Source organism: Trichosurus vulpecula, chromosome 7 (assembly GCF_011100635.1).
Source record: "Trichosurus vulpecula isolate mTriVul1 chromosome 7, mTriVul1.pri, whole genome shotgun sequence".
Classification (NCBI taxonomy): domain Eukaryota; kingdom Metazoa; phylum Chordata; class Mammalia; order Diprotodontia; family Phalangeridae; genus Trichosurus; species Trichosurus vulpecula.
The window spans coordinates 32,543,366-32,569,437 of NC_050579.1; the positions used below are offsets into that span (position 1 = coordinate 32,543,366).

The following is a 26,072-nucleotide window of genomic DNA, read 5'->3' on the forward strand; positions in this document are numbered from 1 at the left end:
ACACAAAAGTTGTTTGAGTGAAGGGTCCAAGGCATGTGTGTGTGGTATGTGGCTCAGTAATGTGGATGTGGCTGAGCTGGAGGGTCTAAGCAGAACTCAAGAGAGCTCCCAAGGCAGGAGCTTAGAGACCTCACCTCACCCCTGGGACCCTTGTAAGGATACACATAGCATGGCTCAGGGGATGAGCATTGGTGAGCAGCCTAACAGGAGAGACAGGAGCCTCTGGGCAGAGGGGCTCTGATAGATGTCTTTGGTAAATGCGCCATCCCATTCCTGATTTCTCCACTTGTCTGCAAAACCATTCGGCCTGGGCTGTTTGACATGACTGTGCCTTTATTGAGGAGCCTGGAGAGGGTGGAGGAGTTGGTATTCGTGGCAAATTTTTACCAATTTTTTTTTTGTGCCTCTCTTTTCCAGATGAGAGAAAAAGACCCTGTGAAAGGAATGACAGCTGATGACTAATGCCATCCCTTCCCCTCAGCACTGTACGTACCAGGTTTTTTCACTGTGCACATCATAGAAGCTAAGGTTCAAACCTGAGGTTTTAAAGGCCTGCCAACTCTTTGGGGAGTCATAACCTGGGAGCCCCAGATTTCATTAAAAATGTTTATGAATTTGGGGACTTTTTTTTTGGAGGGGGAAAGGCAGGGCAGTTGGGGTTAAGTGACTTGCCCGAGGTCACACAGCTACTAAGTGTGTCAAGTGTCTGAGGCTGGATTTGAACTTGGGTCCTCCTGACTTGAGGGCCGGTGCTCTACTCACTGCGCCACTTAGCTGCCCTGGGGACTTTTTTTTTCTCTGAGAATCACACAGAAATAGTTAAATACTGGGTGGTTGGTACATGCTAGAGAATGGACCAAAAAAGCAACATTCATTCCAGCCTGGGAAAAACCATTCCCACTTCCATGCCTCCTTCCCCAGATCACCTCAACTGCTGGTTCCCTTTTGGGGTCAGCCTGTTTTTAGGTTCTTATCATGAATGCCCTCTACTGACTTCCCTGAGCAAGGTAAGAGCTGTGATGTTCAATCAACAAAGGGTGTCATGTCTGGGCCACTTCCAGTCCCTAAACACCCACCCTTTGTCTTGGAAATTATCTTTAGGAGCCTTCTGTGCCATTTCCTCGTGATAGGCCTGACACCTGTCATTTCACTCCTGTTTCTGAGCCTTGGATTCAGCTCTAAGTAGATCCTTCCATCAGTCCAGATCTTTTAGCCTTTTGAAAGTAATCTGTTATTAGGGTTGGCAGCCTGAAGTAATGGGTAGAGAAATGGCCAGGAGGACCTGGGAAATCCCTCCTCTTACCTGTCTTGGCTGGGTGACCCCGGCAGCTTCCTAAGACTGCAAGTTCAGGGGATGGTACTGGTCTACATTCAGAGAAGTTCCCCACAGAAAGCCTCCTGCGCTGATCAAATTAGAGGTCTGGTTAAAAAATAAAATGAAAAAAAAAACTGACTTGAATTCCATAGAGCCATGAAAAGATTTCTCCATAGTTTCTGCCCTTGTTCTGTGACTTCCCAAAGCCCCCTCTGGCTTTCCCCCATGTGAGTGGCTCTGACCCTGGTAGATGCCCCTTTCTCAGAGTTGTAGTCTCTGCTGAGAATCTTCCTTTGTTCCATGGTCTTGTTTAGCACTGCTAGAAAATGATAAGCAAGAGATGCCGTCGTCTCTCCCTTGGAAAGCTAGGGGCCTAAGAGAGGAGGCTACCTGCCTCTCCCTGCCTCCATCTCATAGAAGTGGCTTTTCTGGGGGTGTAATGGCTGGGATCTTAAGTGTATGGTGTAGGGTAGTAGTTGTGGCCCCTGCATGCAAGTTAGCTTGGCAGCCCTTCCTCCATAAGCTGGAGCGTCCACTAATGATGCTTACGGTGTACTTGTATTTTCACCTGTTGCTTCCATAGTAATTGTATTTTTTTCCTCTAGTTTTGCAAGACAGTGGTCAGCAGGAAGGCCCAGCAGCTCCACCCTCCTGAGTGACAGGCCATCTTCGGACCCAGCCTTTCTGTGCCCATCCGACAGGCGATTTCCAATCCCTCGTAGCTAACTCTAGATGCCCTTTAATATTGTGAACAAATAGACCGTCTGGTATTATTAAGCACATGTGTGCGGGAGCTGGCACCTCTGAGACATGTGGCGTGTAGGTCGCTGGATTGACAGCTCCTCCCTCTTCTTTCCATTGTGTTCTGACCCATTTCCATGTGGCCCCTATTTCCAAGTGACATTTTTAGCTGAAATAGCTGTCTTTTGTGATGTGATTTAAATGATTTAAGTTTGTCTGTTTTAAACCTGGGATAAACTGAGGCCTCTTGTGTCCTGGCCAGACCCTCATGATTTGGAGTGCTAACCTGGGGAGAAAGAAGCTATTGGGTGGATTGATCGATTTTTCTCCTCCTCCTCCCCCGTCCCTCCCCCTCCCCCTGTCCCTCACCCCACCCTCGGTCCCTGGAATGGCAGTGCAGCTTCAAGACTCTTAACATTTGCTTCTGGCATCTCAGTATTCTGGTGCTTCATACTAAGGGTAGCCAAGGCTTAGCCAGTCAGAGTTTAGGAATAAAAACAAGCCCAGCCCTAGGCACCAGCACTTGGAATCCCTATCTTTGGAGATGCCTAATAGCTTCTTAAACCATCCTGTAGGTCACTTTGTCTGCATCCGTGTGCAGAGCCCATAATGTCACTGTCAAGTCTTTATAGCTAGAGGGTCTCTGTCCTGTTTGGCCCTTGTAACATCACCTATGGTAAGTGACCCCTTGGGGTGCTATCTCTGCCTGTGCCCTGCCTCTCAGTCAGGCTGGTGCTTCTGTTGAGCAATAATCCCATGTTCTCTTGGAGCCCTCTTCCCTGGCTTTGAGACTGGCTAGGATGCAAAGTCCCAGTCTTTTCATGCTGCATGCAAGAAGCCCCCTTTGCCCAAAGGCAAAGTCCTCTCCTCCTCCAGTGCTGCTGGACAGGGATTAGGAAAAGGCCCTGTCCTTGATTTGTCCACAGTGAGCTTGACTCTAGACAATCCCAGAGGGTCAGAGGGTTGCTTCCATCCAACACTCCACCTGGGTGGGCCAGGGGAAGAGCTGGAGCCTCCTAGCGAAGCTGGCCTTGCAGGCAGGGCCCTGACTCTCAAGTTAGCCAGCTGCTGGAGGCCCCTCCTCTTCTTCCTCCTCCTCCTCAGCAGAACCCGAGAGGACTCTTAAGCCAGCCAAGGGTGAGTACCCGAAGCGGCTGAGGTGCCACCGTTTCTCCAAAGCTGCTTGAATCATCAGTGTTCTAGGCCCTTGCTGCCCCATGCTCGCACTGCCCAAGAGAGGCGAGTTCCCCGGCAGGGAGGAGGTCGTTTGTCTGTGGGTCTCTGGTAGTTTGCTTTGCCTTACTCATTTCTAAGTGCAATAAAAGGAGTATAGGACTTCACCTGAGACTCTGGCGGACCCTTCTCTGGGACCCTTTTGGGGGAATGGGGTAGGCAAGACCCAGAGCCAATTGAATTGAAGCATGGACCCTGGGTTTCCAAAAGAGAGTTACTTCTGGCCATTACCAAGCCTCGTTTGGCTCCAGCAAATGTCCCATTGCAAACACTTGGCCTCTTGGTAATCACCCAATTCCTGTAGCCTCCTCATTGTGGGTCCCCTGGATAGACCACTGGGGCATTGCAATTGGTCCTTTGTGTGCTGACTACATGGGGAAAATGTCAGTGTTGCCCTTATCGTTTCTTGTGATTAGCCATATTTGTATTTAAACAACAGTTTTCTTCTCCTGCCTTCATCTGGAAGGTGGAATCTAGACATCTGTCCTCTCTGGGAAAAGACTGACATTCAAAGCTAATGAATGTTTACACAGTTGCAGTCAGGAAAGGCACAAAGGAGAAAGTCCTTCAAATACCAGTCTTGCCAGCTTCTAAGTAAGATCAATGCACAAAACTTGAGATCCTCCTGGGATTTTTGTTTTCTTCCTACCTCCTCCTTGTCTGCACACCCTCCCCCGTTTCAACCCAGAGTGAAAGCGTCCCGAAGACCTGGGCTGGAGAATCCCTTCAGGATCCACCCCTGTCTTGTGGTTCTGAGCATCAAGGGAGGCCAGGGCTCATCCTCCAGATGATGGTGCTGCTGATTGGCGTTGGCTTGTCTAAGACACTCCTGCCCCTCACCTCTCTCTGCCCAGCCTGCCCATCCCCCTGGCCCCACATCCAACCCTGCTAGCTAGCTCTTAGAGGGGCCCATCATCATCATGGGAGGCTCAGCACCAGTGGTGTTACACCCGAGAATGCACTCTTTGGAACCAGGATGTGCTGCTGCTATTAGATTTCCAGCACTGCAGTCCTATAAGACCATCCTTGGTAGCATAGCTCCAGGACTGGGTTCTGGGGTCTGGCATTTCAGTGGAAGGAAGGTGTCCGGTGATCGTTTTTATCTCCGGCACCTGTGCACCTTCCTGGTTTCTTAACTGTCCCTGCTGGGACCCCCCCGAAACGTGTTTTGGTTGGTTCCTAGTGCTATTCCTTTTACGAAAAACACTTTGTAGAATTAACTAGATCACCCTGTTATCTCTTCAATGTGAGTTTGTGCCTTTTTGTCTCCAAATCTTCCAATACAGGTATATTGGGGAAAAAAGTCTAATAAAATCATAGACACAGCTCTCTGGAGTCCAGATTGTTGGTGTCCTCACACGAAGTTTCCTGTAAATGTTTTGCAAATGAAATACATTCAGAAACATGCAGCTATTATATTTTAATTCCTAACATGCAAAGGTTCCTGATAAAATGTGTAATGCATTGATTTTTTTTCCAAACAAAATCCTATTTTTCCATTAATTTATATGATGATTCAAATGTTTATTTTTGATTCTGACCCCACTTCAGGTAGTGGTGGCTTCTATGATTTTTTTAGCTTGGCAAAGTAGTCGATGATGTGAAAACACTCCATTTGTAGTGGAAATAACTCATTTTTAAGGAACCCTGCTGTGAGTCCTTCATGAAACAGCTCCTAATTGATTTGGTTAATTGTGATCTTTGTAATATTTTGGGATAGGTAGGGTATGAAGGTAAGGCATAGGCTAGGATCATTTCAGTTTATTTGCTGCTTAGTTTCTGTGATGCCCAGGTTTCTAATTTGCAGGGCAGGAGAGGTGAGGGCTCCCAGTGGACAGGAAGACTGGGGTATCAGGGGCAGCTGGGTGGACTTTGAGGGGACGTGCGCCCTGGGCCGGGGGGAGGGGGGAAAATGCTGCCACGGCCTGGAGCTACCTGGCAGTACCGCCCCCAGGCTCGCAGGGGCGCCCCAGGCCGAGGCTGGGCAGCCGGAAGCTGCCTCTCCCGCCGCGCCCCGCCCCCGACTCCTCCTCCTACGCTTAATCGCGGGGCTCGGGAGGCATGCTGGGAACTGTAGTCAGGAGCGGGGGAGAGAAGCTCTACGTTCTGGGCCTGGGGGAGTCGGACCTCGTGCCGGGAGAACGCTAGCGGCGACTGTGTTGCGTGGTATCTAGGTGACAAGGATAGGTCCGCCCCTTTTCCCCGTCCCCTCCCTCCCCCTCCCCGCCCCAGTCCCCCTCCCTTTTCCCCAAGTCCCGCCTCAGGCCCTGGTTTTGCGCTCTCCTGGAAGCTCCGCCCCTTTCCTCATCCGCACCCACCCAGGAGTCTCTGTACGCCCAAGGCCCGCCTCTTACGGAAGCCGAGCAGGAAGAGAAACAAACAACAGGCGAGAGAGATAGAGACGCCCTCAGGGACCCGCAGCCCACCCGCCTGCCTGCGGGCCTGCGAGGCCCGGCCGGCTGGGCCCAGCGAGGGGAGGGGGGCGTGGGAGTAACGGCCCGGCCCGGGCTCGGGGAGGCTCCGGCTTCGGCTCATCGTGGGCTCCCTCCGCTGTCACAGAGCCCTGGGCCGCCGTGGCCATGGAACGGCCCGTCAAAAAGATGAGGCACCTCAAGCAGCTCAGGTGAGGGGCGGGGGCGGGGGCGGGGCGGTCTTCCCTCCCCCTTCTCTCCCCCACTCTTGGTTGGCGAGCAGCGTAATTAATCCTAACTAATCCTCGCTAGCACAGGTGGGGGGACGGGGTGGTGCAGCGTGCGCCTTCCTCCCCTCTCTCCTCTCCCCCCTCTCCTTCCTCCCTACTCACTCTTCTCCTCCCCCTCATTTCTCACCACCACCTTCCATGTAGGTACTGGGTAGGCACCAAGATCCCATTTTACAGATGGGGAAACTGAGGGACTCGGCCACCGCCCACAGCTGGCGAGGGTCCAAGGCTGGATTGGCCGTTGTCCTTGCTTCTTTCCCGACCACCCCTGTGCCTGCCCTGGGAGGTCCGCGAGATCCCTCCCTTCCACCCCTGGGGTTTTTCTCAAAAGCTCCGAGTATTAGCGGGTTCTAGAAGGCTCCTTGTCAGCCCCAAGGTGGAACGTCGGGGGAAAGGGCTTCCCGGCTTTTGGGGCCCGGGCACCCCCGATCCCGCGGGAGTCCATCCCGGAGGACCGTTGTGAGTGAGCCGAGCCGGGTTCGAAAGCTCCCGTGTAGAGGGAGAGTGGCCCTGACCCCGCCGGTCCGGCAAATCGAGGCACGAAGCCGGCCTGGGTCCCCCCCGGGAGAACGGGGCCAGAAAAAGAGGCGAAGCCTGGTGGCCCTGCCCCTGGGGTGGACGCCAGGGGGAGATCTTCAACCAGCGACCCAAGCTCAGCCTCGGATGACCACGTAGGGAAGCTTCTTTACGGGCACTAGGAGGAGGTAAGGAGGGTGCGCATTTGTCGACAGGTGCCATCGGGTGAAACTTTCATAAAATGTGGAATTCCAGAGAGCTGATATCTGGGGGGCAACCAGGCGGGCTATGTCTTTTCTTCCCATTCCCTCCAAAAAAACCTCACCAAAGTACCCTGCAGCTTGAAAACAGGTGCCTTCCTGGGCCCACGGACCCTCTTGTCCCTTCTGCTTCTGCATTTGCAATGCCTCAGCCAGGCTGTTGTTTCTGAGCCTGCTGGTGACGATTCATCTTACAGTATGAAGACCTTTTTCTAACATCAAAATAGTTTGAACACTCCTAGGTGGTAGTAATTATGCTGTTGGTAGCCATTGGTTAAGAAAATACATAATGACAAAAAGCCACTATGAATTCAGCAGTAGTTTTTAATGAATTTTTATTTTATTAATCCCAGCAGCATTGACAAGCATTTGAAAAAGTAGTACATGTATGTGCAGTACATTTATTCAGTCTGTAGAAGGCACATTATGGATTTGCAGGTGAATTCAGGGACCCTTTATGATAACTTTACGAGCCTAGCCTCCCTCCCCCTCCAAGGGTCTTTGGCCAGTGGATTGGACTTGGAATCAGAAAATGAACTTGATACAAGTCCCTCTTCTGCCCTCCTGGCTACTTGACTCTGGGGCAAGGTAGTTAACCTCTTGCTGTCCCCATTTTGCCTTTGCTGTAAAATGTCAATAACCTAGGCCCATGAGGAAAAACTTTTATAAACTGGGAAGCACCAACATATGTGAGCTGCTGTTATCCCTCCCAGAGACGTTTGTCCTGGCTGCCTTGTGGCACAGCTAGCCTAGGATGGGGCTCAGTCCCATGTCCCATGACAGCTTGGTGGTGTGCTTCTCCTGATGTCCTCCTTTCCTTGTCCCAGGTTTCTTCTGAGCATCAGTGGAGGGAACCTCAAAATCCCCTAGGATGGAGGGCATATTCCATTTCCCTCCATAGGATATGTGGGGGATGGGGTAGGACTCAACAGGTGACTTTGCCTGGAGGAGGGGAGGAGTAGAAAGTTCTTTCATTTGATTCATAGAAAAAATTCCAGTTATACCAATAAGTGGTCACATGTTTCTCCTTAGAGTTTTCAAAGACTTAGAAGGATTGACTATTAAGTCTCTTAAGAGAATGAATGCCCTGTTCTTTATTATTTTCAGTCTCTCTGGTCTTTCCCTGAGGAGTTAGGAAAGTCCAAGGCTTTACCCCACCAAGTGGAAGCTGGCCCTCAGGATATTCCTGGGGATCTTGGTTCCTGCTGGGCCTCGGGGGCTTGTGGTGGTCTGTCAGTGACTGCTGTGTGGCCAAGTGGTTGATTAGGCTTATGGAGAGAGAAGACAACCCATCTTCTTTGCCTGACTCTGAGACCTCACCGTTGTCCCGGGAGCGTTCCGCCAGTGTGAGCAGCACCAGCTCTGTGGGTCACATAGCCCTCCGGCAGCGAGTGGTGCAGCTTCTGGCCTGCGTGGAGGACATCAGCTCAGATGAGGAGACCCAGGAGCAGATGGCTCGTACGCTGGATGAGGCTTTCCTGCTCTGGGGGAAAAAGCTGAAGGCCAAATCTCTGCGGTTTAGGTCTCATTTTTCTCCCAGTCAGTTGTAAAATCTTCCCATTTCTTATTCTATCTCCATAACAGCTTCGTTCACCTTGAAAGACAGTCCCTTGGAGGCCAGGACCTCCTCCCGTTCCCTGACCTCTCACTCTCCATAGCCTCACTGTGCATTCATCCACAGGTTGCAGGTCATGACCTGGAACGTGGCGTGTGCATCACCCCCGACCAACATCGCTGATTTGCTCCTGCTAGACAGCCAACCTTTGAGCACAGACATGTATGTCATTGGGTAAGTTTCCGTTGGGGATCACTCACTTGATTCATCCTGAAATTGCTTAAACCAAACTGATGTATTGGGAGTTGGGGTGGGGTGAGGTGATAGAGGACAGCGAAAGAGAGTGAGCCTCCATGGCCCCTCTGCCCCGTTTGTCCATACGTTCCACCTTCATCTGAAAGCAGGAGCCTTCAGCCTCATTTGTGTTCCAACTGCATGACCCTTGCCCTGGGTCAGCTACAGCAGGGGGGAGAATTTATAGTGAGCAGAATCAGGGTTCTTGGCTGGCACTGAGTTTTGGCAAGGATAGGGTGAAGTTTCATTGGCAAAGACAGTGACCACTGGAATGGTCAGTTTACAGGAAGTAAAGTCCGGCATCATCAATTACATTTCTGAGTTGGCGTTTGAAGATCCATGGAGCAAGCTCTTCATGGATGTGCTTTCCCCTCTGGGTTATATAAAGGTAACTGCTGACTGATCCTTGGATTTGGCTTTGGGTAGGAGGGAAATGGACTTGGAGGGTTAATATTCTTCCCTGGCTTTTCACCTGAGGACTCCCCGCCTCCCCTCCAAGCCCTTCAGGTTTTGGCTTGCCTGTTTCCCAGCTAGTTCTGAGATAGGAAGCCAGGAAGATCTGTTCCTAGGAAAGGCCCCAGGAAACTTGGTCATATACCCCCCACTTCGCTTTGCTCCCTTAGGTAGAAAAGTAGCTCAGTGGGTGCTTCAGGCCCCTGTTTTTTACCTCCTAGCTCCCCTGTTCCTCTTTTGTCTGGCCCAGACTAAGTCTCCCTGTTGGCTGCCACAGAAATAGCATGCCAGCAGCACCAGCCCCAGACTTCTCCTTTTCCTTCCAAGAATGGGGACCATTCCATCTACCTCTGCCCAAGCAGCCTTAGGGCCTGGGGCTGGGCCATGCTCCTGACAGCAAAACTAGGGCCCCCGATCCCTGCCCCACCCTCATCCTATTGCAAGAGGGGTGAAGCCTGTGGGCTGTACTTTGTGGACTCTCTCCCTCTCCGTGTGGGGTATTGTCCAGGGTCATCAGCTATTTCTGTCTCTTCAGCTTGAAAAGCACTTCCCTTTCCTCTGGGCATCCTCTGGAAGCTTTTGTCCTCAATAGTGGCCGGAGGAGGCCATGGCTCTGTCAGGATTACTCCTGATGTGCACCCTAAAGGGGTCTCTGTGTCTCTGGGAGCTGAGTGGGTGGGGAAACAGATGCAGGAAGGGCTAGGCTTGCTGTGGTTGCCTGGTTTTATCTTTATTGGGCATCAAAGAGCTGCTGTTTGGGCAGGGCTTGGCACTCCAAGGAACCGGCAGGGGTAGGGGCGGCACCCCCCCCCCCCCCCCCCCCCCCGCTTGGTGCCTTTCCTCCCCTTCTCTGGCCTACATCTCTCCTGTTATCTCCTGTTTACTTAAAACTCTAAACTTAGACTTCCCTCACCACATTGGTGCTGGTCCTGGTCCTCCCTGCTATGTAAAGCTCTTCAAGGTTGCCAAGGCTTATTTCAGTAGGTACCGGCCAAGTCCGAAGGTCATTTTGACCCTTTGATTTTAGGAGGATTGGGAGAGTTCCAGGATTAGGCATGAGATCCCCTTGGCCCACTTGGTCTTTCTGCCCCCCAGAGATTCCTTCTCTGACACCATCCCTCCCAGTTCTCCTGGCTTGTGCACCAATGGGCAGCACATCAAGCTGGGGGAGAAAATATGCCAAGACCATCACACTGGTGCTACAGGGTGCATAGATCTCATGCTCTAGGAGATGGAGCAGCCCTGAGCAGGACTTAGGATCTAGGTGAGGCCTTAGCAGGCCCTGAGAGAGGCAGAGGGCAGTATAGGGCTCCTTTTGCTAGAAAGGGAAATTCTCTTCGTGATTTCCTAAGACCATACAGACCTCCCACCCCCCAGCTCTTCCACTCATTTGACCTGAGGGTTCCTCTGATCCACGTCAGAACCTCTTTATTCTCCTCGTTAGGAAGGAAATATTTCTCCAGAAAAGAATCTGGAACTGTGACCTGCTGGCCTGAGAGTGGGGTGGGATTTGAAATGTCAAGCCTGGTCCTGCTGTCTGTGCTGCCAGATTGTTCTCTGGATCCCTCCCGTTCCATGCCAGTTCCCTAAGAATTGCTAACCCCTTTTCAGTGAAGCCTATACATTCTACCATCTACTAGCCACAGGGTGGAGGTGCTTCCTGCCCTCTCATACCTCTCCTCCCTACTCCTGTCCCCACCCCCCAAAAAATAGTTGGGGCTACTCGGCCTTTCCCATCCCTAAGTTGGTGGTACCTTCGTAAAAGAGCCCATTGCATTTTGAGCGCTGACCCCTGAAGGAAATAGAGAGTCAGCCTGGGTGGGCCAGGTGCCAATGAGGAACCTATGGGAGACACCCACCTTCAGGTTACCTTGGCTAAGAGGTGGGAAAGAGCCAGACGTGGAGCCTCAGACAGAATTAGGCCCCACATGCCATGGGAAGGTCAGGGCTCCTCCTGAATGATGGGGCCTACTACTGCCAGACCTCCTTATTTACTTTGCTCATTTCTTTCTCCCAAAATTTAAAATTCCCCTTGATGTCTCCCTATGATAATCACTGCCCTGCCCATTTTCAACGTGTCTGTCTCTGCCTCGCTCTGGGTACCTGCAAGGAAGCCTTTGTCCTAGGACACCCACCCATGTCTGCACTTAGCCAGGAAGGAGTGGCTGCCATTGGGATGAAGCCAGGGTACAAACCTGCCAGGCAGTTTAGGATTAAGCTGGAAACATCCTGAACCAGAATGTATTGTTAACTGGCTTCCATTCCATCCTTGAGTTCAGTCTGTGATACATGCCACCCACCAAGGCCGTTGGAGGTTCTTCTGAAATGTCAGCTTATGCCGTGTCCGGCCTCCTTCCCTTAGGACCCCCTCCCATTCTTAGGGTTTCCCTACTTTGGTTTGTCTTCTCCCTTGGAGCTCCCTGAGCCCAGGGATCAGGTTTCATAATTCCTGGAAGGCCCCAGGACACATTCCTGCCTAGGGGATTTCCTCCTCCAGCTACCAGCTGAGTGCTCCAGAAATGGTCACTCAGAGAGTGAGTTTGGGGCCTCTGCTTCAACATAGCCTTTTCTTTGGAGGGGGAGTAGGAAACCTGCCCTCAGGCTCCCCCAGATTGGCATATTTTAGCTGTACCCACCCCTCCTTCCCTGTCCCTTTCCCCATCCTAGTTTGTTGCTCTTTCCCAGTTTATGTTAGGTGTCTCCTCTGCTTTCAGCAGTCACCCACCCCCAGCCTTCTGGGCCACCTCATATTTCCTTCACACACACCCAGCCACCTCCAGACCGTACATTTGAGGAGTCCTAAGTAAAAGTTTCCTTCTATGCCCCCCCTCCCATGACCCTGTTCTCCCACTTCCCCCACAACCGGGGTCTTAGGGAACATCAGAGTTTCTTAGCAACCTTGGTATGCATTTTAAGGGTGGGGAGAGGCAGCCCTGAACAAGTTTCGGGGATCCTCCAAGAGAAGTGGCAGCTAGGACCAACGGTTCTCTAGCTGGGCTTGGGGGAGGTGGAACAGAGTCGTTCTCCATTGTTCCTCAGGATGGGCACTGTCTTGAATGGGTTTCTTAAACTATTCGCTGTCCCCAGAGAGTGGGGTCATAGACTCAGAGCAGGAAGTCAAATCAAACCAGACTCACCCAGAGATGAGGCATCACAGTCTTTACCCCAGAGCTGGTGGGTGGAAGAGAGGTCATAAGTCTGAGGGTGAAGCTGGAGGCATTGGAAGATCTGGGGTATTTTATTAGCTCTGAAATAACCGGAGGCCCCCACCCTTCCTCTGTCCCATAGGTGACCGCTGTAAGAATGCAAGGACTCCTCCTACTGGTCCTTGTCAAGCGCCAGCATGTGCCCTTCATTTCTGGCATCAACACCAACTATACCCGTACTGGCCTTGGTGGCTACTGGGTAAGGCTGGGCTGGGATTTGGTATGCATCACTGAGTAAAAATGGACAGGAGATTTTGTAGTAGGACAGATAAACTTAGTTGAAGTGAATTTGCCAGGTGCTTCCCTGTGCCTAGCCCTGTGTTGTAGAGCCTCTTCACTTTGAGCCTCAGAGGATTTGTCGAGATAGTTGACTGCCCCGTGTGTGGTTTGAGAACTCTCCTGTGGGTTGAGGGATGTGGCTTGGCCTCCCTCTGCCGTCTTTCCCTGGGAGAGGGTTAGGGCGGAGCACAGGGGAGCAGGCAGGCAGCTACTCTTGCCCATCTGCCCTGACAGGGGAACAAAGGGGGTGTCGCCATCTGCTTTCGGATGTATGGCTATGCCATCTGCTTCCTCAACTGCCACCTGCCTCCCCATATGTCCAACATTGACCAGCGGCTCAGCGACTTTGACAAGATCCTGGAGATGCAGAACTTTGAGAAAGAAGACATCCCCAACATCCTGGACCATGAGTGCGTACCTCCAGCTTAGTCCCAAACCCCCTTTCTGGTTTGCCTGGGATCCCATTCCCTACCTCCCACCCCAAACCATGGCTGTGTCCGTGCTTCCCCACCCTTACCCCTGCCCCTGGGTTTTTGCCTCTTTGTCTAATATAGAGAAGAGCTTCATCTGTATGAGCTTCTCTCCCTGAAGCAGAACCCTGTGAACTTTGGCTAACTCAGGAATGAACCTGAGCCTTCGTCCTTGGCTAGGTCCTCTCTTCCCCTCAGTGGGAGCCATAGTTAGAGCAGAGTTATTTAACCTGTCCCCCATCCCTCTGCCTGGAAAGGTTGAAAGTCTTTCTGTTCATCAGGCACTTGGGCCTCCTGGCACAAAACTGCTTTACCCTGAGACCATTTGGGCCTTGCCAAGCGATTAGCTGTGTGTGACAGGGAGATGACCTCCAGGCCTCATCTCATTTAGTCATTTTCCTCCATATCCGTGATGGATGGCTTGAGCTAATGCCTCTAGTGGTGTCCACAGGCTCTGTTTTCATGATGCTCATTCTGGCTTTCTCTCTGAAGCCTCCTCGTGTGGTTTGGTGACCTGAACTTCCGCATTGAGGATTACGGGCTGTGTTTTGTCCAGGAATCCATCAGCAATCAGGATTACAGTGTCCTCTGGAAGAAAGATCAGGTACTAAATGAGGAGAGAAAGCCCTTCATTGGGCTCTGAGCCAGGGGAGGCCAGTCTGAAGGTGCTGGAGGACCGAGACATCCTTGGTGGTCATTCTCTGTCCCTGTCACCTTCATTCCCATGATTGGCACTTGGGAACCTATGCCCAGTCTTAGGTACAGGATATTGTCTGCCAGATGCCGCTCCAGTTACTTTAAGAGTTGTCTAGGAGATTCATTGTTCTGCCCAGACTAAATCTGATGTGTAGTGTCTGAGAGCTGGGAGAGGTCTCTTCTTCCACTAACTCCACCGCACTGTTGTCAGGCTACTTCAGCCACTCCTCTTTCTCTCTGCCTCCCTACATGTGTGCACCTGATTCCAAATACCTGGTTTCAGAGCTGTTGGACTGACTTCCCTTTTTCCCTCGACCACCCCCAAGGCCTCTCACATGCATATCTTTCCTGTAGTGCATGATCCCCTTTACTCTGGGGAATTGCCCTGATAATTCCATCTTCCTTTCTGAGATATGTCAAGTGTTTGTCCCCAGGAGGACATTCAGCGCCTCATCAGCTCCTTTTATCTGGGGCAATAGATTGATTTTTTCAAAGGGTCCCAGCTTCCTTTCTTGTAGAGACTAAGAGAGGCAATAAAGGAAGAAGTGGGAGCAGTTGAAAAATTTGGGTCCCTTCCTTGGCAGGGGATCAAATGGTATCTTTAAGGTGATAACAGAGAAAACATGAGGTTGAGGTTTCTGTTCCTCCTCTTCTCCCCAAGCTGTGTTTAGGCATCTCCTTACTCTAATTGCATACTGAAGCTTTGGTGCTCAGCCAGTGCCCAGTTTTTTGCATTCTTACAACTTGGCCTTGTGGCAATGAGGGATCTTCTTCTCTCTGTAGCTCAACATGATTAAGAAGACAGATTCACTGCTCCAGCAGTTCCAGGAGGGTCCTCTGCTCTTCCAGCCAACCTATAAGTTTGATGTCAACTCAGAAAATTATGATTCCAGGTGAGGGGCCAAGGGCAGGACTAGCTGTAGGAAGACCTAGGAGGGCATTATGTGGGTTGGGGGTGGTAGTTGGGAAGAAATGAGGGTGTTTAGAGGAGAGGGTTGGGGGATCTGGGTTAGGGAATGAAGGAAGCAGAGGATAGGGGAAACAGCCCCAAAAAAAGAACTGTCGAGGGAACAGGAATAGAAACAATTATCATCTTTCTGGAGCTCTGCTTCCTTCCCATCTCATAAAGCAACAGTCTCCTGGGAACATAAGGAGCTGCCCCAGATTTATCCACAGGGAGAAGTGGAAGCAGAGAGAGAAGTCAGTATTGTACAAAGGTCCCCTTCCTTCCATCCCCCCAGAGTAGGGAGGAGGGGATGACGAAGCCCTGATGAGACAGTGAGTTAAGTCTCTCTAAGAGGAAAGTACATCAGAGAGAATTCTAAGTCACATTGTTGAACATCCACCTTGTGCCTGGCACCTATCTAGGTGCTCACAAAAGAAGTATAAGAATGAGAAGCTGGTTTAGAATACTATGTATCAGGTAATTCCAAGAAAGCAGAAGTTGTAATGATGCTATCAGACGAGGCAAAAGTAAAAATTTACACTATCAAGAGAAGATGAATGGAGAAACTACATTCTACTTAAAGGCACTACAAAGAAACAGTATCATGAAATGTGTGCACTAAATGACAGAATCTAAATTCATAAAGGAAAAACTTAACTGGATTGCAAAAAGACATCACTGTCATAATTGTAGGAGACTTTAATGTTCCTTTCAGCACTTGGTTAATTAAGCAAAAAAATGAGCAAAAAAGGAAAATATAGAACTGATTGAACAGACTTTTGGAAAAGTTAGATTTGAAAGTCTTATGGCATCCTCCAAAAGGAACAGTAAAGAATATGCATATTTTTCAGGATGATGTGGTAATTTTACAAAAATAAACCACATGTTGGTGGACAGAGAAATTATAAATAAAGCTAAAAAGGAGAAAAAAGACTGGCTTCCTAAAGAAAGGAAGTTCCCTTTAGTTAGGGAACACTAATTTAAGGAAGGAGTCTCTAGAGGCCTAAAAAAGTTAGTTTTTCTACCCAGAGGCATTCTGGTGCAGTAGAATGAACGCTGGATGTGATGTCAGAAGAGATCAGGGATTTGAAGATGAGTGCTAACATTTGTTAGCTGTTTAACCCAGGGCAAATCATTTCGCTACTGTGAGCTCAAGAATAGTAATGCATAGCATTGTTGTGAAGATCAAATGAAAGATGTATCTAAAAGCATTGTGCAGATGTCAGGGGTTTTCATCAGGGCACTAAAGTGCCTTCTGGCCCTTCACAAGTTTCACTCAGAAGTTAGGTATGTCCATGTATGTGGTGTGCCAGCCCACAGGAGCAGCACTGTGCTAGCTTCAAGTAGTGCTGGTATTCTGGAATGCAGCATTCCCATTAGTGCAGTGGTGTGTCATCCCAGGGCCTTTAGGTTCTAATTCCAAGTGTTTAGGCAGGGCCTTTCATCATGACTATGTCAGCAGGTTCCGAACCCAGTTTAAAGATAAGGGTGACAAAGTCACTTTGGACAAACAACCAGCAGTTCCTTCCAGCCTTGTCAGGAGTCTGGGCCCCAATTCTGCTGGTTAAACAAACAGAAGGCAGGAGGGAGAACGAGGGTAGTAAGTACAGTGCGAGCAGCATATGGCTGCCATAACAGATCAGAACCTTTCCCAATTTTGGGTGCGGCCACAGGTGTCACTGGGAAGATGAGAGGGGAGGGCAGCTGGTCTGGAGGGAGGAGAGAAGGACAGGAGCCATTGGGGAGGATTAGGGCATAGATCAGCTGGGTTTTGATGCAGAAGTCAGTAAGAGGCAACGTAGTTTCCTGAACAGAGGAATGACAAGCAGATTGTGGAAAGATCAGCCTGTTTTTATTTATTTATTTATTTATTTAAGATTCAGCCCTTCCCTGTTCCCAAAGCCAGGAAGCAGCTGATATTTTTTTAAGCAGATGACATCTCAAATGAGAAGTGACAATGTTTTCAGACAGTAGAATTGATCCAGTAGTTAAATTTGGCCAATAAATTTGGATTTTGGATTTTCTAGCAACTGAAAGGGGAAAAAACATGCAGAATGGCTAGCTTGTATTTTTAGACAAGAGAAACATTTTCATCTGCAGAAACAAAACTCTTCCTGGAGCTAAACTTGAGCATGAATTCATTGCATGGCTCCTCCAAAAGATTAATCGCTAAGTTGGAAGGGAGTACCTACTATGTGCCCAGCTGCTTTGTGGGTGTTACTTATGCAGGGGAAAAAAGGGCTAAAGAGCCTTTTTTACAAAAATATTTATTATTTTTAATGTTTTTATTTATCAAATTTGAGTACTAGATTCTCTTCCACCCACTGAAAAGGCAAACAATGTATCAGTTATATATGTAAAATAATTTTAAACATAGTTCCATATCAGTCATTTTGAAAAAAAAAATTATGCTACAATTTGCACTCAGAGTTCATCAGTCTCTCTCTTGAGGTAGACAGCATTTGTTTATCATGAGGCCTTTGTAATTGTCTTGGATCATTGTATTGATCAGAGTAGCCAAATCTTTCATAATTGATCATCATTACAAAAGTAATGATCTTTGAGTTCTTCTCACTTCACTTTGCATCAGTTCACATAGGTCTTGTCAAGCTTTTCTGAAACCAGCCCCTTGTCATTTCTTATAGCACAATAGTATTCCATTACAATCATATGCCACAACTTGTTCAGCCATTCCTCAGTTGATGAGCATCCCCTCAATTTCCAATTCTTTGCTACCACAAAAAGAGCTATTATAAATATATGCATATGATACATTTTGTGTGTGTGTATATGTGTTGATCTGTTTGGGGTACAGACCTAGTAGTAGTATTGCTGGGTCAAATTATATGCATAGTTTGAATAGCCCTTTGGGCATAGTTCTAGATTGTTCTCCAGAATTGTTGGACCAGTTCACTTCTTCACTAATAGTTCATTAAGGTACTTATTTTCCCTATTCCCTTTAGCATTTCTGATAAATGTGAGGTGGTACCGCAGAGTTGTTTTAATTTGTCTTTCTCTAAACAATAGTGATTTAGAGCATTTTTTCATATGAATATAGATAGTTTTGATTTCTTTGTCTGAAAACTGCCTGTTCGTATCCTTTGACCACTTGTCAGTTGGGGAATGGCTCTTATTTTATAAATTTGACTAAGTTGCCTATATGTTTGAGAAATGAGGCCTTTATCAGGGAAACCCGCTGTAAAATTTTTTGATATTACTTCATTGTCTTGTGGTACTTTTTAGCAAAATATAGTTTCCCTTATCTCTTTCAGCTAGGTCTGTTTTTTCTCTTGCTTTGTCTGAGATTGTGATTGCCAACCCAGTCCTCTTTAGCTGAAGCATAATAGACTCTATTCCAGCCCTTCATTTCAACTCTCTGTGTGTCCTTCTGTCCCAAGTATGTCCCTTGCACATGACATATTGTTGGATTCTAGTTTCTAAACTATTTTGCTGCCTGCTTTCGTTTTATGGGTGAGTTCATTCCATTCACAGTTATGTTCACTAATTGTACATTTCCCTCTATCTCATTTTCCTTTGTTTATCCTTCTTTCTTTTTATACTGCCCCTCCCCAAGAGTCTGTCTTGCTTCTGACCACTACCTCCCCCAATCTGCCCTCCAAGCTTCTACTTGCTCAGTTCTAATTTTTAAGAACTCATTTTCTTCAGTGAGCTTTCGTACCTCCTTTTCCATTTGGCCTATTTTGCTTTTAAAGGAGTTCTTTTCTTCAATGAATTTTTGTGCCTCTTTTTATCATTAGATCAATTCTGTTTTTTAAGATGATATTTTCCTGAGTATTTTTTGTGCCTCTTTTACCATTAGGTCAGTTCTGTGCTAGGGACCAGGGATAAAGACAGAAGTGAAATAATCCTTGCCGTTAAGGAGCCTACATTCTGTTGAGAGAGACGTCATGAACACTTAGTGAACATTTAGTGAAAACTAAAAATCAATGCAGCTAAAATTAGAAGAGAAGCAGGCAAATGGTAAACAAAAAAATCTTTTCAGTAAATTTCTCTAATAAAGGCCTCATTTCTCAAACATCCAGGGAATTGACCCAAAGTTATTGGAAAAGGAGCCATTTCCCAATTGATAAATGGTGAAAGGATGTGACAGTTTTCAGAAGAAAACCATTCTATCAATAGTTATATAAAAATCTTCTAAGCCATTGATGATTAGAGAAATGCAAATTAAAATAACTCATAGGTACCTCCTCACACCAATCAGATTGGTAAACAGAAAGGAAAATTAGAAATTCTCGAGGGTCTATGGGAAAAGTTACATTAATGGCGACAAAGAATTGGAAACTGAGAAGGTCCCTAACAAGCAGGACACAGCTGAAAAGTTGTCTATAAATGAGATGAAATACTATTGTGCTCTAAAGAAATGATGAAGGGGATGGTTTCAGAAAAGCCTGGGAAATCATGTAGGAACTGATACAAAGTGAAGTGAGCAGAACCAGGCAAAAAAAAAAATACAGTAATAGAATAACCAGATTTCAAAGGACTCTTGTTGAAACATGCTGCTACCCACCTCCTGATAGACAGGGGAAGGACTCAGAGGGCACATATACACGTGTGCATGCATGTGCGTGAGTGCACACACACACGGACATAGCCAATGCAGGAATTAAATAAATTTGACTACATGTTTGCATCTGGTTTTGTTTTTCTTGCTTTCTCAATGTGGGGAGGTGAGGAGGAAGGTGGGGGAAGAGAATATGAATCTGAAAATAAAATTGAATTTTAAGAAAGTCTTAGAACAGTTTTAAGTTACTAAAGCTTAAAATCATGCTAAGATTTTTGGTCCATCCTGAATAAATCTGTGCAGAATAAATGCAAGGTCATCTTTTGAATGAAAACACCTGCAGTTGGAGGAGTCAGGAAAGGCCCGTAGAGGTCAGTTAAGCTTTGAAGGAAATTACATATTCTAAGAGGTAGAGGGGAAGAAGTACATTCCAGGCATGGGAGAGATCTAGTGCCAAAGCATGGAAATTGGAGATGGGCTGCCATGGATGAGGAACATCAAGGCCAGTTTCCTAGGTCCATCAAGCACATGAAGGGGAGTAATGTGTAAAAAGATTGGGAAAGTAGGTGGTGAAGGGCCTTAAATGCCAAGCAGAGTCATTATTATTATTTATCTTAGAATTAATAGAGTGTCACTGAAGTTAACTGAGCAGGAGAGTAACATTGGAAAACCACTTTGGCAGCTGTGTGGAGGATGAGAGCATAGAGGTGAGGTGACCAGTCGGGAGGCTCTTGGAATAGTCTAGAACAGGAGTGGGGAACCTGCAGCCTCCAGGCCACATGTGGCCCTCTAGGTCCTCGAGTGTGGCCTTTTGACCAAATCCAAACTTCACAGAACAGATCCCTTTGATAAAAGGGTTTGTCCTGTGAAACTTGGACTCGGTCAAAAGGCAGACCACACTCGAGGACCTAGAGGGCCACATGTGGCCTCAAGGCCATAGGTTCCCCACCCCTGGTCTAGAAGAAAGATGATTTTGTCTGCATTGGAGTGTTGGCTGTGTGAAAAGAAGGAAGAGAACAGATGTCAGAGATGCTGTGAAGATGGACTCAACCAGACTTGGCAACTAATTGTTACGTGTCATAAGGAAGAATGAGGATTCAATGGTTGCAAATCCTGGAGGTACAGAAAGGTTGATGGTGCCCTTGACAGACACTTAGGGGCTATAAAGGGTGATGAGTTGCGGGGAGAGGGTGAAGTTAATGAGTTCTATTTTGGATTGGTTGAGTTTGAAATGCCTGTGGATGGCATTTGTCTAAGATGGAAATGTCCAAGGAGCAGTTGGTAACATGAAGCTGGAGCTCAGGAGAGAGACTAGCTAGAGACAGCTGAATGTTGAGGTCTGGAAGTAATCTGGGGAGATCTGGTCATTGAACCTAGGATGAGGTCACCCAGAGAGAGGGAAGAGAGAGAAGAGAAGATGGCCCAAGACCCACAGTCTTGGGATGTCCTCATAGTTAAGGGATGGGATGTGGATGATGATCTAGCAAAGGGGACAGGGAAGAATTGGTCGGATAAGAGACTCAAAAGGGAGCAGTGTCACAAAAACTCAGAGAAGAGACTGTTCTGGAGGAGAAAGAAGTCTATAAGGATCAAGATTGAGAAAAGATGATTGGCATTTGGTGATCAAGAACTCATTAGCAACTATGGAGAAAGTGATTTCAGCTGAGTGATGAGGTTGGAAGCCAGATTGCCAAGGGTTGAGAAGTGTGAAGAGAAGGTTGTGGAAGCAATGAGTGTAGACAGCTGTTTCTTAGAGTTTGGCTATAAAGGCAAGAGAGAAAGAAGAGCTATAGAGAAGAAAGATTGAGGATCAAGAGTGGAGGATGATTGTGGAGGGGGAATGAGGGGACGGCACCAAGGGTGTAAGTGCAAGTCTTGGCCTTATCCAGGGGAAAGGCTGCCTCTTCATCATAGATTAGAGTAAAAGGGAGAGAACTTGAGATGATGTCTAGGGCTTTTGAGATGCAGGTTAGGGAAGAATAGTGACCTTTCTTTTCTCTGTAAAGTTTAAAACATTGGTTCCTCTACTGAGAGGGTCAAGGAAGAGGAAGAAAGAGAACAAAAGCCATAAGTAACAGGAACCAATCCAGTCTGTCACGTCACTGTGGGCCAGCCCTTGATGGGGATGTCCATCAAGCCTGGCATCATGTTTTCTTTCTGTGACTACTCTTGGTTCCCAGACACAATGGATGCTGCTTTGGTTTAAGAGGAATAGATTTTGGAATTGCTTACTGATAGTTTCTGAGTCCTAATCTTTTAAACCAGGGGATTCTATTCATTTGCTATGTAGGAAAATCGAAAGGGCCTTTGCACTTTCTGATTTGCTTCAATGTGATTGGCCCCTAGGGGAATGTCCCATCTGCTCAGCTGTCCCTCCCCCATCCCTTGTGCCTGATGACTCCTGTCATCAAGGGCCATTACAACTCAATTTACTGTGATTAGGATGGTCTAACATTTTACTCTTGATACTGTCACTGCTGAGCGACCCTCATCCTTCCTTTCCCCTTCTTCCTTATGAATTCAGTGAGAAAAGACGAAAACCAGCATGGACTGACCGCATCCTTTGGAGGCTGAAGCGGGAGCTCTTAAATAACCCTGTGGACTCAGAGGAACGTGAGCGCTTCTTCTCTGTGACATTGAAGAGTTATGAAAGCCACATGAAATATAAAATCAGTGACCACAAGCCAGTCACGGCAACCTTTGAGGTGGAGGTAAGCCTGGCCCTTCATGCACAGCCTTCTTGGACCTAGCCCATCGAACTGGAAGCCGTCTTCGGTTGCTAATAGAGATCCCAAAGAAACGGACAAGGGGGAATTGGCATCGTCTTCTCTGTCCTCCTCCCTACAGATCCAGTATTCCCCATCTTCCCTCAGTGGCCATTTCTAGCTGTCAGTCTCAAGGGCGGGCCTTCCTTACCTGTTGGCTCCTCTCTGAAGGAGCAGCCTATTGGTCCTGAACTTACCTGCTCAGCTTTCAGTAGGAGTCTGCCTCATCCTAATGACCTTAATGACATAAGTGTCAATCACGCTTTCTTTGCCTTTCCCAATAGAGGAGTCTTTATCTTAATCTGTGCTCAGAGCTGGGCTTCTGGCCCTACAACAATTTTACTCGCCCTTCTCTGGAAGTATAGAAAGGCCATAGTCTCTAATCCTGCAGTGTCACTCAAACTTAGGTGAGGTTGGGAACTCTTGGAATCTGTGTGGAAGTCAGCATTTTCCTGCCTCACTGGCATTGTCTTGGGCCCCTGGTGCTTCCTACCTATCCAGGTGCCCCTTTGTTTCCTCAGAGGCCTGCCTCCTCTTTCCAGCCCCCAGGTTCCATCAGGGACTGGCTTCGCTCCTTTTAGGGTGGCATGTTTCCTAGTGAAACAGCCAAGGGTGACCCCCTGGTCCTCCCTTGCAGGATGACTTGGTTCTAGTCAGACACTTGTGTTCTTGCCTCTCTAGCCAGCCAGACTCTGTCAGGGTTTCACGGCAAGAGACCTTCCCAGAAGGACAGGTCATGGAGCAGCTGTGAATTCCTATGGCAGCCCCACCATTGATGCCCCTGTGCTGCTCCCTAGAGTTCAACCCTACCCCCAGGTTAGGAGGATGCTTAATGATCAGAGCTTCACTCCTGTCATGTCCAGCTGAAGTCCCTACTGTTAACCACACCGATCACCTTGGTTCCTGAGGGTCAGTGGATTACACCTTACGATTTGGTGGTCAGCTACAACCAGAGCCCTGACTTCATCAGCAGCAACTGGGACTGGATTGGCCTCCACAAGGTAATGAGTTGGGCATGTGGGAAGAGTGCCAGTAGGCATAGGGCAGCCATGGTGTGGGTTTGTCCCTTTTTAGATGTAGGACCAGAGCGTGCTGGAGGTTCTGTTTGTGGCAGACCCAGGGAGGTCCAGCACTCCATAGCTTTGCGCAGCCACTTCCTCCCTGGACCGTCTCTGGATGCATCTTCCTGTGGAGCCTCCAGCATGGCCTAAGTAGAAAGGCCATGGGCCCCCTTGGCCATGACATAGGTCTTGCTTGTCGTGCCCAGGCCCTTGGCTAACCCATTCTCTTGCCATGTCTTGACTGCTAGGTTGTGATACGTCATGTGAAGGATTATGTGAGCTATGCTTGGGTCAAGGACAACTTGGTTTCCTCGAGTGAAGGGCTTCACCAGGTATCTAGGCCCATACCCCGTGAGTGGCTCATGCTCCCCAGAACCCTGCCCCATTGCAGGGCCAACCTCCTTCCTACATGCCTGGTATAGGTGCTAAAGATGCACAGCTGGCAGGAGTTAGTGAGCAGAGGGAAACTGAGGCACAGAGGGGCTGGATGCCTGACTCCATTACCTGAGAGCCAGAGAATTTCCTTGAAAGGGAAGACTGGGAGCTAGATTAGCAAATGGGTCAGTGTCCAGGCCTCCAGCTGACCCTCTGCATTCCTTCCCCCCTTCTTTCTATCAGGTTTATATCAATGCTGGCGGTTTTCCAGAGGAAGGGGGAGAGTTTCTTCTCAGTTACTATAGTAACAACCTTCAGGGTATAGTGGGACTGAGTGAACCTTTCCAGGTAAGATCTATTACTGGTCACTGAGCTGGCCAGAATAGGGAGTGGGCAAAGCAGAGGGAAGAGGGAGTTGCTTGGGTCTGGTGTTGGGGTCATGCAATTTCATTCTGGGAGCTTTGGAGAAAGCCAGTTATAGTGAGGAGATTGGGGGTGGGGTGGGGGGAAAGGACAGAAATACCTCTCCCCCACCCTCGAGCACTAATTCGCCACCTCCTCTCTCCTTTCAGATCTCTAAAAATGACCTGACTCCAGAAGACTGGAGAGAAAAGAAAGGAGATCCATTGATGTATTGAGCCAGGGTGAATGCCTAAATGGGTGGGGGGGGGGGGGGTGTCACAGCTCCCCCTGATGGCTGCTGCTTGTGTGTCCAGCTCTCTCAAGATAAGGGCAGCCCCTGCAGAGCAGCCCATCTCCCCTAATCTCCTCCATTCAGGACTGGGATTAGGTTTCACTTATCAGGATATGGATGAAGCCAGCTGGTCGGCTTGCAGTGGATACTCAAGGATGGCCAACTGAGTGATGGGGAGATTCTTATATGCTCCCCTCCTTCCTCTCCTCCCTCCCCAGGCCTCCTCCTCCCACCCTTCTGCCCTGCCCCATAACCCAGGTAGGGCTGATTGCCTTCAAAATGCCCTCAGTGGGGCTGCCAGCTACATGCCCCAACTGGCACCTGCCCCGCATTCCTGTGACTCCATCTCCAGGGCTCTGGCTGGCAGGGATAGGGAGATAGATTTGTAGAGGATCCTCTGACCAGTTGGCAGCAGCCCTCCAAGTTTTAGGAGGAATCTTGGAATCTTGGCAGCATATCCCTCCTCCAGTGGCAGGGCAGAGGTGGCATAGTGATAGGCATGTCCTAATGTGCCCTTCCTTCAGCATGGAGAATTAGGCCTATAGCTTTGGTATAGTAGCCGATTGCTAAGTATCTTCTCAAGAGGGCTGTGGATGGGAAAGCCCTTTGGCCAGGAGATACAGCCTGAGGTCATGGTGTGGGAGAAGTTCAGTCCATTCTGATGCCTCCTGCCTTTGGCTGTGATGCCACTGTGACTCCAGCTTTCTCAGGAGGAGCTCTAAGACATGTGGCCCTGAACCTCATCATCTTCACCTTCTTTCAGCTTTTCTGGGATAATACCTCACCCTCAGAATTAGGTCTTATAAGCCAATTCACATAGCATCATTTTACTGTGGGAGACCAGCCCACAGGAAACAGCTTTGGGACCCCCCTGCATGGACTGGGCAAGCTGATAGTTAAGGCCATCTGGGGATCTTTAAAAAACATTCCTCTCCAGGTACCGTCATGAAATTTTAAGTCATTCAACTCCACCCCCAGCCATGGGGGTCAATGGCGACTCTGCCTTGGTCTCCTAGGAAAGACCATCTCAGGGAGCCCGCTCAGTGACATCGCTGTGGTTCTTTCCTCCCTCCTTCCCGAGGGCTCATGGAGGGGGTCCATTCAGTGACCACAGAGCCCCCTTCTCCACAGAGAAGCTCACTGAGGGGGGCTCCAGGCCAGCAGCTGCTTGACATTTCCCCTTTGGAAACCTTGAATGTCAACAGCTTCTTTGCTTCTGCTGTCCCTGCCCTGGCTCCCCAGCCCAGCAACTTGAATCTGTGCATCTGTGTCTGTTACATTTGAGAATAGAGATGTGGCTTTTAGAGTGGCCTTGTGTGTTCTTGTCCATATTGCTTGGCAGTGGGTGCTCCAGTATTAAGGGGAGAAGATGAATGCAAGTCTCTCTGACCCTGGGAGAGAAGAATCCTGGGGATCCAGTCCCTCTGCTGATTTCCTGGTGCTGCCAGACCTGGATAGCCCAAGGTGGGGGGGAGGGTGAAATGGGGGTGGACCAGACTTCTGGGTCAGTCCAAAGGATCCCACCCAATGGAGACTGAAGTCTGTCAACTTCCAAATGATAGGGCTGTGGCTCTCGAAGCTTGGGAAACCCAGGGAAGTACTTATGGAAGTACTTACCTTTGTTTTTGCCTCCCACCCCACTCCTTAGAATCTTAGTCTAGCCTCTGGCTGAAGCCAGCTGATCGAGTTGCCCTGCATTGGCCCCGTGCCCACCTTCCCTGACGACCTCCTCCCATCTGAAGGAGCCATGTTCCCTCATAGAGTCCCTTCCATTTCCTATATTCCTGTCTGTCCCTTCTTTATGCTTGGTCTTTTGTGTCCTCCGTTCTTCCACCTTATCCTTAAAATTACCTCTCTCCTAGATCTAACTGGAAAAAATCTCACCCTACATTGTGCATTGGTTCCAAATTCCCAGCCCAGGCTGGGGACAAGGGGCAGGAAAAATGTGTTGGCTGAAAGGGCAACACCAATTTTGGGAAAGGATCCAGGC

At 48.8% G+C, this 26,072-nt stretch overlaps 2 protein-coding genes across 3 annotated transcripts in view; both read left to right on the forward strand.

Annotated features, from left to right (window-relative positions):
- The window catches only part of PITPNA (phosphatidylinositol transfer protein alpha), a 37,478-nt gene extending 32,861 nt beyond the window's left edge, over window positions 1-4,617 (forward strand). The window contains exons 11-12 of the mRNA XM_036767520.1: window positions 418-485; window positions 1,921-4,617. Of these exons, the coding sequence (XP_036623415.1) occupies window positions 418-462 (45 nt within the window). The 3' untranslated portion in view covers window positions 463-485; window positions 1,921-4,617. The remainder of the gene's footprint in view (window positions 1-417; window positions 486-1,920) is intronic.
- An 824-nt stretch (window positions 4,618-5,441) lies between these two features.
- INPP5K (inositol polyphosphate-5-phosphatase K) lies at window positions 5,442-25,388 on the forward strand. Of its 2 annotated transcripts, XM_036768551.1 has the most exons (12): window positions 5,442-5,912; window positions 8,448-8,555; window positions 8,895-9,003; window positions 12,357-12,473; window positions 12,788-12,963; window positions 13,516-13,627; window positions 14,503-14,612; window positions 21,712-21,898; window positions 22,816-22,953; window positions 23,262-23,345; window positions 23,632-23,736; window positions 23,961-25,388. In XM_036768551.1, exons 1-12 carry the CDS (start codon window positions 5,869-5,871, stop codon window positions 24,024-24,026), a joined length of 1,356 nt encoding a protein of 451 aa, XP_036624446.1. In that variant the 5' UTR covers window positions 5,442-5,868; the 3' UTR covers window positions 24,027-25,388. The 2 variants fall into 2 exon arrangements, with proteins under 2 accessions (XP_036624446.1, XP_036624447.1); XM_036768552.1 differs by lacking the exon at window positions 5,442-5,912 and having other exon boundaries at window positions 8,468-8,555; window positions 8,902-9,003.
- The last annotated feature ends 684 nt before the right edge of the window (window positions 25,389-26,072 follow it).

Coding starts and splice junctions, on each gene's coding strand:
- INPP5K (XM_036768551.1), top strand. CDS start 5,869: ATGGAACGGCCCGTCAAAAAGATGAGGCACCTCAAGCAGCTCAG. Junction 12,964..13,515: donor CCCAACATCCTGGACCATGA/GTGCGTACCTCC, acceptor TTCTCTCTGAAG/CCTCCTCGTGTGGTTTGGTG. Junction 14,613..21,711: donor TCAGAAAATTATGATTCCAG/GTGAGGGGCCAA, acceptor TTATGAATTCAG/TGAGAAAAGACGAAAACCAG.